This window comes from Lithobates pipiens, unplaced genomic scaffold (assembly GCF_037356315.1).
Source record: "Lithobates pipiens isolate NorthernLeopardFrog02 unplaced genomic scaffold, aLitPip1_a1.2 Scaffold_16, whole genome shotgun sequence".
Classification (NCBI taxonomy): domain Eukaryota; kingdom Metazoa; phylum Chordata; class Amphibia; order Anura; family Ranidae; genus Lithobates; species Lithobates pipiens.
In genome coordinates, this window is record NW_027507748.1 from 627,057,494 (window position 1) to 627,070,815 (window position 13,322).

A 13,322-nucleotide genomic window follows, 5' to 3' on the forward strand; every position below is an offset into this window, starting at 1 on the left:
GGAAAACTCTGTGAATGTCCTTGAGTGGCCCTGCCAGAGCCCAGACCTGAACCTGATTAAATATCTCTGGAGAAATCTAAATATATGGCTTTGCACCAATGCTCCCCATTCAACCTGATAGAGCTTGAGAGGTCCTGCAAAGAAGAATGGGAGAAACTGCCCAAAAATAGGCGTGTCAAGCTTGTAGCATCATATTTAAAAAGACTTACGGCTGTAATTGGTGCCAAAGGTGCTTCAACAAAGTATTGAGCAAAAGCTGTGAATACTTATGTACATGTCATTTTTTTTATTTTTAATACATTTGCAAAGATTTCAAATGTCTTTCACTTCATTATAGGGTATCGTTTGAAGAATTTTGAGAAAAATAATGAGTTTAATCCATTTTGGAATAAGGCTGTAACAAAACAAAATGTGGAAAAAGTGAAGCGTTGTGGATGCTTTCCAGATGCACTGTACATAGGTATATAATAAAGATTCATTAATATGCTTGTTGTGATCAATATGTTTTTCCCAAAAAGGTAAAGTTACACTTAAGAAATATACATTATTTTCAACAAAATGCAAGCTACTGCATTAAATGCATCATGGAATCATGTAAATCTCTGTACCAGAGCACCGCTGCACACTTGTGTGCATGAATATTTCACATTTTTACCTTCTGCTAAGATGTCACTTTCATCCATGGAACTGCACACTTTGGTGGATGCTAATGAGGTAGAGGAGCCACTGTGCTGGGAGCCCTGGAAATGATAAAAATAAAAACGTATTTATTTATATTCAGAGTTGGTATGCATGAAACGCGTTAGCTATTCTATCTACTTGCAATACCCTGATTTGCATGGAATAAAAACATTTGCATTGAGAGCCTGGAGTGCCGCCAACTTTTCTTTGGGCCGTATTTATTATGAAGCTATCTACCCTCGACCAGAAAGAGATAATATTTTTTAGTGTGTTCAGTTTTGGTCCAAAAAAAAGGTAATTTCTTGCATGATGGGATTTTGTTCCTCCGTAAATTCTGTAATCACTGTTGAATGGCTTTAATTACAGAGGATTCAAAGTGTACTCTCTGGTGGGAAATTTTCCATACTGTAAGATTAGATGAATGAAATCACAATGGGCTTTTTCATTATTGGTCAGTGGAATGGGCTGATTTATGAAAGATAAAAATGATGGACTAAATGAAAATTGAAGGTGTTGTTCATTTCACCCAATCAGATTCCAGCTATCATTTTACTAATGCAGGGTAGAAAATGAACATTTAATCGTTACTATTGAAAGTGTCTTTGCTTGTTAGCTCTGGCAACCCTTTTATCACTAGAAGTACCACGTACAATGTATACCTTAACGGGTCTACTTTTTATATCGTTATGTTTAATGATAACTTTAATTGAAACTGCGAGAAGCAATATTTGATGACAAAAATGATAAACATACCCAGTTAAAGTAAGTAAATTAATATAATGATGTAGTGTTAAAGCTCCAGGGTGCTAATTAACACCATTCCTTTTATGTGAGCTTTCATGTTAGCTGATTCATTTTCATTTTAGTGAGTAAGATGATACAACTCTGAAAAACCAAAAATGTTTATTACGCTAAAGTAAATCTGCAAAAAGAATTATACAATTTTATTTTGAATAACTAACAAGTGACAGCTAAATATGTGAATCAGACTAGGGTCTATAGGTCACCACTGATGGGTTTCCATATTAAAATGTAAATTATTATTTGATGTTCGGCTGCATCTTTTTTCTCCCCTCTCCCTACGCTCATAGGGAAACTGGAACCCACTGCTGTCAGTCAAATGCTGTGAGGAGCAGGGGGCAGGGCCCAGCCATGCTGTGTGTGTCTATGGATGCACACAGCCCAATTTGGGATCAAGCCTGTACGTCTTCTATAGGTTCTATAGCAAGTTGTTTGCTATGGGGACAAATACCGAAGAGGCTCCTGGTGGGGGACCCCAAAAGAGGAGGTCCGGGGCTGCTCTGTGCAATACTATTGCACAGACCAAGTACATATAAGATGTATATTATTTTAATTTAAAAAAATGCCTTTAGAAAGGTTTTAAAGTGTATCTAAAGTCAAAAGGCTTTTTTTTAGATTTAGAGAGTGGTGAGGAGTTAGAATGCCTTTCAGGTTTTTACTACACTCTCTCTCTTTGCCCTATTAATGATCTTGACTGGCACAAAAGTAAAGAATCCAAACTTTTGAGTTGTCATCAGAAAAGACACACAGGAGAAATCTTCAGATGAAGAAACTTGTTCAGTGGTGGTGACAAATGTCTAACTGCCTCACTCACTTTGGAGACCTTTCCTCTTGTGTCTACAGGACAGGAAGTGAAGACAAATCTCTGGACTGGGACACAGGTGGCAAAATAACCTCACAGGGGCTTTCAATAAATATTGGGTTGGCCATATATACACTTTGGGCTTGATTTACTAAAGGAAAATACGCTGTTCATGTTGCAAGAGACGTTGCACACTGCAGGGGAACTTGCCCCACAGTTTAGTGAATGGGGTGGATCTCATCAGACTTCCATTATCCAATCGTGTGCAAGCAAAAATGCTGTTTTTTCTTACACACAATTGTGTATTCCTTACAAAGTGAAACTTCATCACATTCACTAAGCTCTGGAAATAGCCTTGTAAAATACAGCCACCCTTGCAAAGTAAACAGCGTATTTACCTTTAGTAAATTAACTGCTTCATCTGCAATGGAAAAAAGTGAGGTCCCAAAGCCAGCTGTGCTGATTGGCAGCAGAGTCTGAAACACAGGTCTGGCTGGCCAGAACTGCTAATCTATTAGCAGGCAAGGCAGTATATACAGTGCTGTGAAAAAGTATTTCCCCCTTACCGATTTTCAATTTTTTTTTTACATATTTCTTACACTTAAATGAGTCAGATCATGAAACTAATTTTAATATAACACAAAGATAACCCAAGTAAATCCAAGATGCAGTTTTTTAATTATTATTTCATTTATTAAGGTTTAAACAAGCTGTTCAAACCTGCCTGGCCCTATGTGAAAAAGTAATTACCCCCTCCCATGCTGCATTATGACTGAACTGTGGTTAACCACAATGTTTTGGAAAGCTGAGTTAAATTTCACTTGCCACACCCAGGCCTGATTACTGCCAGACCTGTTGAATCAAGAAATCACATAAATAGAAGTGACAAAGTGAAGCACGCTAACAGAACACAAAAAGCCACATAAATCTAAAACAAATCAAGAACAGATTAGAAACAAAGTAATGTACATGTATCGGTCTAGAAAGAGTTTCAAAGCAATTTCTAAGGCTTTGGAACTCCAATGAACTACAGGGAGAGCCATTTTCCACAGGCCTACAAAAATGACTCAAAGCGCATGATGACGACTCATCTAGGAGGTCATAAAATAAACCAGAACAACATCTAAAGAACTGCATGCCTTACTTGCCTCAGGTGAGATCAGTGTTCATGATTCAACAATAAGAAAAAGACTGGGCAAAAATGGCATCCATGGGAGAGTTCTAATGCCAAAGCCACTGCCTGGCCATCAGTTCATAACCTCATGCTCAAGTGCACTTGAGTTATGCAGAAGGACAATGATCCAAAACACAACAGCAAGTCCACCTCCAAATGGTTCAAACAAACAAAAATATAGGTTTTAGAGTGACCTAGTAAAAGCCCGGACTTAAATCAAATTGAGATGCTGCATCATGATCCTACACAGGCCATCCATGCTGGAAAACCCTGCAATATGCCTGAATTAAAACAACTCTGCAAAGAAGAGTGGGCAAAAATTCACAGCAATGTGAAAGACTCCAGACTGCCAGTTATCGCAAACACTTGATTGCAGTTGTTGCCGCCAAGGGTGGCACAACCAGTTATTAGGTTTAGGGGCAATTACTTTTTATCATGAAGCCATGCAGGTTTGGGCAGCTTTTGTGCCTTAATAAATGAAACCATCATTTAAAAACTGCATTTTGTATTTACTTGGGTTATCTTTGTGTAATAATAAAATAGTTTGATGATGACTCATTTAAGTGTGACAAATATGCAAAAAAAATTAAAATCTGAAAGGGTGCAAATACTTTTTCACAGCATTGTATATATATATATATATATATATATATATTGTCATCCAAGTATATACAGTAAATGCTCCCTAAGTAAAATTGTAATTTAAAATTTCACACAACAGCAACTAACATTGAATTTGTAAAGCGTGTAACTAGTTAATTTTGTACCCGATTAAGAAAAATAGAACTGATTTTCCCTGAATGACATTTAAAGCGCATTTGATTGTTAAAGTTATCGCATCCATGAAGTGTGGGTCAAAGCAGCAAGTGCTAAAGAATGTCAACATAATTGTTTTTCCATTAATACATTACCCTTTTGCAGAAGAAATTGTAGTCTCTATAGGATATGGCATACATTTTGATGTCACTTGAAGTTTTATCCACTTCACTGGCTTCTTCGATGTATTCTCTCATTTGGTCACAGAGCTGTTCTTATAAGGTTTTAATGTTAACAGATGGCTATACTGTCTAATGGCACAAAACATTATGGGAAGTCCCAGACTTTGTACCTTTATACCTCTCCCTGTTGTGTGTCCAAGTTAGGTGTTTCTGCTCCCTTGGCACAATACTCAGACCTAATAGAAACATAGGATATGGGTATACAACTTTGACCCACGTTCCTACTAATACAAGGGTGGCTAGTTTGCTGTCCAGCGCCTGATACCATGAAAAATGTTCTGTCCATTCCCTTAACTACATTTCACAGAACCAGGCAAAAGAGGGGAAGCCACTACCGCTAAGAGCAGAACTGGGTTTTCCAGAGTCATACCTGAGTCATTCTTGCAGAATCCATTCGGGGCCTAACATTTTTTAAATTCAACATGTGCATGACTTAGACGAAGATATTCACACATATGCAAGTGTAGAGAACTCTCACTTTAGATTTTTTTCTGCTGGAAATCAGCATGAGCTAATACACATTTTGTGGTCTTATCTTTTAGATATCATACTGGCAGGATGGGAATGTGAATGGTCATTTCAATTTACACACACAAAATATGGGCACTTGGCACTCTCCTAAATGACCCATATCCACCAAATTTGGCCATCACTACAGATATCTGACGTTCTTTACAGTCGAGAAGTCCACTGACAAGACAGTCTCTACCTTTGACCATAGGTTTGTACAAAAGTTTGGTTATTATTCTCAGTGAAGCTGAGTTGAAGCTTCACTAACCATTTGCCTTTGGCTTGTCTCATTAACTATATAAGGTATGCTTGTTCTGTCTGCTGATATATATATATATATATATATATATATATATATATATGTATATATATATACAAACTGTATATGCATACAGTGTTCCTACTTTTTGCACACTTATTTTTGATTACTTTAGTTCTCAAGTGTCAATGTATGATCTTTTTCACAATTTATGTACCTTTACTTGCACACTTAGGTATGTGTATTTTTACATTTCTAAATATTATATAAAGTTTGCTTGTATGTTCTAATTATTGAGTTAGAGTCTCTTTACAGGTTAATGTTTTTCTGGTATACAATAAAACAGAAAATTATTACATATAAAAAGCCTCAAATTAAAAATACTGTATATTCAACAATGCAAAAGAAAAAAACTAGATCAAACAAATACAAAAATGACAAATAAAGGAAAAGTAGTATGGGAAAAGGACAATGCCAAGCTGGGGACATTGTTATTAAACTTTGCAGACCACATCTAGTCAAGTATTTTCTTTTCTGGCCTCATATTGTTCTTTTAACACATAAAGCCGGATGGAAAAATTGTAGGTTTTAAAAACAGGGGTTGCCAAAGCATTGACAGTAAAGCAAAGATTTTTAGAATCTTTTCTATTGTAGGTGCAGAAAATAAAAAAAATGATCCTTCTCTAAAAGCCCAAGATGATGAATACAGTATCTCTATTTCTGAGGAAAACTAGCACATTCAAAATCATATTTTGGCACTTTTTCATTGGGCTCACTAAATTACCACATAATTAAAGTGCCCCTGTCACAAGACCTTTCTTTAAAATTTAAAAGCATATTCCATCTTTTGTAAAAGGAATAAAAAATGTACAAATAAACCAACGTTAATTAAAAAAATTGTGCATTTATGTGCAAAGTATTGCAATTGCAATTAGTGGATCACAGGTGTAATGCTCCGCCTCCTCCAGAGGTACAGCCCTTCAGTTACAGGCTCCAATGAAGCATCAATGGACTACAAAGTGCAGTGTCCTCACCACACTTGTTCTCCATTGGAAATTACAGGTCACTCTGGCACACGGCAGATGGGACTTGTCTTTTTTTTTCTTCTCAAATCTATGTCAATGGATGACAGAAATATGTGTAAAGGGCCCCGCACAGCCACACTGAATGAGAGAAATTAGAAGAGTCTGTGAGGAGAAAAATGCACAGATTCAGTAAGGGGGAAAGGTGTGGTTTGGGGATGGGGGGCTGCAAACTCTGATCATGTTTAATGTTACACCCCAGATATAGGTATCGGTATATGAGACTTCCAGGAATGTGAGACCTCAGCTGCTGCTCCCTCGCCTCAGCTGCTATGCCAGGTTTGTTCATGTGCGAAGCCCTTAGCAAAGCCTTGGGTTGTCTTCTAGGGCAGGAGCTGCCGCATGTGACTTTCAGAGGTCATATGACTACTCTCTTTTGTAAGCCAATGTTTGATCTATAATGAATCAAGTGATACCACACATGTGCAAAACCAAAAATTGTCACTGCTCCCAGCCTGCTGGGGACACTGCCTTCACACAATGCACACAGCACCCAGCAGTGCCGTTATACCCTTTGGATGTATTGGACAAAGGAAGCCTTCTCAGGATGATTGGTTATAAGGTCATTTACCATAACACCCTATGGAAAAATAACTTTTAATTAAATTATCTGGGAACTGCACCCTTTTGTAGACGTGCAGTACACCTTTAGTTGCATTCAACTTGCATTTGAGTTCCTTCTGATCTGGACATTCTTCTGACCTGCATTGCTTCAAGCAAATTTCCCATTCATATAGATATAGAAAACAGACGTAAACAATTGCATAAGACTTAAAATTGTGTGTGTGTGCGGGGTTGGGGGGAGGAACATGATGGACCACTTGCTGTTTTTATTCTGTCAATCTTCTCTATATTACATACTAAGTGCTAAAAGCATCACTTAATTTTGTCAGGCTGCATAGAACAACAGTACAGTGCTTTCAATTGTTGGAAGCAACAATAATTCTTTGTAGAAGGAACAAAGTCTTCAATGTCTGTCTGTGTTATGCAGCCGCTCTCTATCCAAATGTGGCCAATGGTTACAGGATGTTCTGCAGATGTGATAGTTGTTATACCACATTATAGGAGTGTCATCACCCATTGTTCTTTGCAATACACCTGCCAATCTAGGATTAATGCCCTGTACACACGATCCGAATATCGTATGACCGATCGCACGACCGTTTTCGGTTAATAATCGCAAGTAGAAATTGAATAGCTAAATAAAGTCACGAAAATTCTCTTACGATTGAAAAAAAAAATCTTAAGTGATGTCATGTGTTATAATGTATTTGTATTGTATTTACTGACTAAACGAAAATCGTACGATCTGGAATCATACGAGGAAAATTTCCGTGCATGTCCGATCAAATAATATCAGATGAACGGTCGTGATCAGCTGTCTAAAGTAGTGTACACACGATCTGAAAGTCGTACGATCCTTCCTCGGACAACCGTTTTCGTACAATATTCGGATCGTGTGTACGGGGCATTACTATAGTCCCATGTCGTTCTTTTGGAAAAACTTTACCTGGATATTGTATGAGAATTAGTTTTGACCCTACGATCAATGATATTTTAGGGTGAATATATCATACTGGAACCACATATTTTAGGATAGCCCATGTTCATTACTTTTAACCATCAATAAATAAAATTATATTCTTTTAAAGATTTTTAATGTTTGGTTGCTGCCTCAAGGGGTATTAGTAGTGTGCTTTGATGTGTTATACCACATCATATGAGTGTCATGACCAACTGTTCTTGGCAATACACCTGCCAATATACAATTAGTCTAACTATAGTCCCATGTTGACCTTTTGGAGGGACTTTACCTTTTTTTAGAACCAAATCCATCTGTCTTTCTGTCTTCCTCCTCCTCAGTTGATACCTTTTAGTGTGATGTCTAGATCTCTACAAAAATTATTTTTTTAGCAACCATAGGTGTTTTATCACACAAAACCTTTGATCCAACCTCTAAATGACTGTTTTTGTTATTTTCATAAGCCCTGGTAAATGAAACGGGGTCGTGAAATAAAGCAATTGTGGGTTTAACCAATCATTTTTAGGGCATTAATTGTTCATGGCCTGTGAAACTCAGGGTGTATCCTTAAATTTTTTGTACTAGAAGGTGTCCCTCTTTCTCTTTTCAGAAACGTGGGAGGCAAGTAGTCTTGTGTTTCGCCATGCTATATGCATGAGTTAGCTTCAATAATATAAGAAGATTAGTTAAGTGCTACATATAGAATAATCCTTTAACTATTACATTGTACATCCCCAAAGAATTAACAGTTTTCTAGCAAGTAAAAATAAGACTGATCTTTGGAAAATACCACAGGAAGCATTTTCACATAAAACATTAGCAACTTAAAAGGTTATTTCCAAATTCATTAAAACAGAACAAATCCTAGGCATAAATCCTTGGTTGGTTTTCTTTGATGATTACAATTGCAGTGAGCCTTGAAATGACTGGCACCAGAGAAAATGTACACAGCATTTACAGGAGCAGTAATTCAGGTCATGCATAACTCAGCAGAGATAGACCGGCTTACAGGCTCATGCAGTGTAACAGACACTTTAAATGGCAGGAAAACGTATTATCATTTTAAACTAAAACGTTGCTACAGGGAAAATCTGAGCGCTCATTTGAAATTGGAAAGTGACATTCACCTGCTGTAAAAGTCATGCAGAGAATGTATTTATACAGCCTTAACAATCTGTTAAACTTCTATATAGCAAATAGAAGTGTTCCAAAGGTGTGCATGAGCTATGTATTTGACTTTGCAATCATGAATTTCTTTCCAGCAAACTAAAGCCGCAACAGTAACCAGACCACAAGGGACCATGGGGCCTGTACTGTGAGATGGTCCCAAGAACTATTAATGTTATCCAGCAAACACCATGGCTGTGATAGAGTCAGAAAGTTCAATCAGTTTACTGTTTGAGTTCTGTGTAATCAACTGCACCAGGAAACCAGAGAACATCTCGCAGAGCCATTAATGTAAACTTACTCAAACATATGATATGTAACTTCCTGTCCTCATTGCTCAGTGATCATTTTGAAATTTTCATATCAAAATTAATACTGAGATTTTTACATTTGGCTTTTTTGTATGCGAGACAAAAAGGAGCCTGCGGTGTGGGTGGGTTTGGGAATTTCTTTCCTGTATCACAGGCAGGGGTACTTAAATAACCAAATTACTTGCAACATGGTGTGGGTTGGACTGATACACGAAAGGCTTCATTCACACTTGTACGACTCCAAAGTCATGCAACTTTGGAGTGAAACTTTGATGCAACTTTGGATGGGTGCAACTTGGATGTGATCTGTTGTCCCTCTGCAAAGTCGGACCCACTGTTGCATGTAAAACAGTCAGGTTTGACTGGAGCATACCTTGCTGTGTGAATGTGTCAATCCTTTGCACAGGTGCAATGAACCTTTATAATTTGATTAATATGTTTATTTCCTTAGAATCATCAGCACCATCTAGTGGCAATAATGCAGAATGTTTCCTGATTGAGGTATTCAGGGGAAAAAAAATACATTGTTGCCGGTAGATGGCGCTGGTGACCTTAGGGAAAAAATAAAGATTTGTTACACCTGTGCAACTGATACACAGACCCCCTAGTTTCAGGGGATGGCAAATGACTTTTTGAAATAATACAGATAGCTTTTTTCAAACTTTGGTCTATCCTGCAGCATCATCATGAGCTATAATGTATCCAGAAACCAGGCTAATTGTGACTAAAAGTCACCTCACCCATCCACACTTCTCAGCACTGCTTCAACTGTTTTGGTTGTCACTGCACATTATTGATCTGTAAAAAAAACTCATACTAGTTCCCTTTACCTTTGTCTTCAACCCAATCACAAGAAAAGCCTTGTATGTAGCAGTGGTTTTCGGCAAAGGAGTGCACAACTCTGTCAAAATGCCAGTAGATAATGAGTGTATAATAGAGCAAAATTATGCCAAAAATTTATTTTTCTAGCCAAGCTTTACAATATCAATACCAAATTAAAGAATACTTTTTCTTTAAATTACTTTCACCAGTCTATTTTTGGGCAGACAGATCTTTATTGTTCAATGCTCACAAATTATGAATTCAAATAATTAAAAAACTACCTGAAGACTGTCAAACAACAGCATTTTTCAAGCACAGTGGATTTTTAACCAATTTCAGATGTACCTGTTTCTATACAACAGAATCAGAAGGACCATTCAGATCTCAGTCCTGCCAGCCTCACTGAGTTTATGGAGCACACAAAAAAATCACAATGACTTGAGGACACATCTCATTTCCCACATAATTTTATTGTTTGATATTATCAAATCATTCAACTTTTACAAAACAGCAATGTTTAATCATAGCAAAAAATTGTCAGTACAGTATATTAAAATGACAATACTTAAGCTAAACTGAAATGTCTATGTATAAAGGTGCTAGAAGGCCACAGTGTTTTATATTTCGGCACTTCTTTCTTTAAATATATATTTGGGGGTGTTGTGCCAATATTATATGTATGTATGTATAAAACTAAGATGGTGGGGTTGATTTAATAAAGGAAAGTCAACTATGCACTTTGCCAGTGCAATTGCACTAATTTAGCTTAGTAAATATAGTGAAGCACTACTGAGTTCCATCATCCAATCATGTACAAGCAAAAATTATGTTTTTGTTAACCTCCCTAACGGTAATCCCAAGTGTTGCTACGGGTGAATCTTCACTATCAAAAGTTGTAACCCTGAGCCTCACTCGGAATTGCATCGCAAAGTTACTTACCTTGTCCCCAGGATCCTGCGATGTCTCCCCGCTGTGTGTGTGGGCTGTGTCCTCCGCTCGATCGATCACTGTGCTGGGCTCCATTCTCTGCGAGCGTCACGATGCATGGGAACGGAGCCTGGTGCCAAATTCAAAAGGTGCAAAAAGCATAATACATACAGTACACTGGAATCTTACAGATTACATTACTGTATGAAATAATTTCACTTCCCTTTTGTACCTAATGCCTTGCCCAGTGCCCTGCATGCATGTTTTATATTATATATACTGTTCTTTCTGCCTGGAAACTTGAGAATGTCCATGGCAACCAAAAAGTGTCCCTTTATGTCAAAAGCGGTTTTAGACCAGCTAGCAAACAGCGATAGTAAATTAGAATCACTTGCAGAATTGAGAGATAGCGATTAGTGGAGAAATTAATTAAACACTGAGTAATGGCGGCGACAATTCTTCAATTGAGCAAATTTAAGTGTTTTTTCTTTGATTACATTATTGAATACATTTTGTTATTATTAAATTATTATTTGTTATAATTATTTATAGTTATTTACGATATTATAATTTATGATTTTGTGGTTCAAACATTATCATACCCGGGATGTCTACTAGACTCTTGTTTGGACAGATTTAAGTTATTCCTAAGAATTACAGGCCTACAATATAAAACACCAAATTTCCATGCAAAACAATGTACCGCTTTCAGCATCCGATTGGGTGGGTATTCCTTACTAAGTGAAGCTTCACCAACTTCTCTAAGCTGTGGGGAAAGTGAGTGCAACTGCATTTGCGAATTGTGCAGTCTATTTGCCTTTAGTAAATCAACCCCAGTGACATTCATGATACATTTGTTTCTATAATGCACTTATTTCACAGTCCAGTATTATGAGTTGTATAGAGATGGTCGACATGGCACTCCCTAGTGGAGGAATGATAACTGGAGGTATATACATAGCATCTAATCAGACTCAAGTTACGTTTTTGTAAAGCGAAAAAGTGTTTTATTGTAGCATGTTTAGCCTAACGTCCCACAGTTTTCCTGGGCAAATAATGAATATGTTGCTTGCCTAAAGATCCTGACAGTAACAGCCACTGTCTTGCAATTAGAAACAGTGTCGTCAGCCTGCTGTGCGCACTGCTTCAGTTGGACTGCCTATAAATGTTTCCTGCATATCAGAAAGTAATGGCATGGTGTTATGTAGGCGACCTTAGGGGATGATTTTAACTAGATATCCCATAACTCTTTATACATAGATAATGACTGGCATGTTTAACCTTTTTCTATTGAATTAGAAATCACTCTACTAAAACTGCATCATTTCACTGGCTGATGAAATGTGAAATTAAAGTACAGTGACAACATTAATTTCTACAAAATAAATCAACTTTCCTTGGAGGAGTTAACTGTTACAGGAGAATATCTTTAGAAATCATATTCAGTTGGTATTAAAGAGAACCAGCCTTGATTAGGGGTGTGCAAGAGCCTGGATATTAAACTTTGACGCTAGTCTGATAGAAAGATGTATATTTTTCCCCTGATTTTACTTTGCTTATTTGGTCAACCAAATAGCCAGACAGTTCAGTTCGGAGTCAGAAGTCAACCGAAGTCTGACAGCTGCTGCCCTGTCAACTGTCTGAACTCTTGCATAATCGATATTGGTAAATTATATACATACTGTATATTTATAATGATGTATTCTACATATCTCATAATAATATAATCTTCATAATGCTCATCTTCTCTGTGCCAGCTCTCCCCTTAGACACTGTGATCTTTTAGGTCTATTTTTAGCAATGAAAAGCAAATCCATGTCAAAGGTGCTAAAAGTTCGTACAGTCTAACAGAACAAATAAAAGCAAATAAACCTTCATAAAAATGAATGATCTGACTTTTTGGGATACATTCACAAAATAGACAGACAATGTGGCAATGCACATTCCACTGCCACTTAAGGGATTCAAGGAAACATAGTTGGGTCTGTACCAGTGAAGGCACCTTGTTCAACTAGACTGTACTGAATTATAAGAAAGATCATAATAGTATCACAACAGTATTTGAAGTCTTTCAGATGTCTCAAATACATTATTATATGTATATTCAGATCTACTACAAATTCTACATTCAGCTTGTACTAAGAGCCTTTTGTAAGGGAAACAGTTCATGTGTTCATAACAGACCCTCAGTGTGTGTCCTGCAAAAATAAAGCTGTATTCAGTTACATATTCAAGACTAACATTCATTGCAAAAAAAAGTATCATA

The 13,322-nt window shown here is 37.0% G+C and overlaps 1 protein-coding gene across 5 annotated transcripts in view; it reads right to left on the minus strand.

Annotated features, from left to right (window-relative positions):
* DCLK1 (doublecortin like kinase 1) overlaps window positions 1–13,322 on the minus strand; it is a 551,424-nt gene that overhangs the window by 168,490 nt on the left and 369,612 nt on the right. For 3 of the 5 annotated variants that reach the window (XM_077484138.1, XM_077484139.1, XM_077484140.1), the window contains one exon: window positions 656–740. In XM_077484138.1, coding sequence (XP_077340264.1) covers window positions 656–740 — 85 coding nt within the window. Of the gene's footprint in view, window positions 1–655; window positions 741–10,580; window positions 13,255–13,322 lie in introns of those variants that run through there. The other 2 variants (XM_077484141.1, XM_077484142.1) reach the window with 1 other exon arrangement.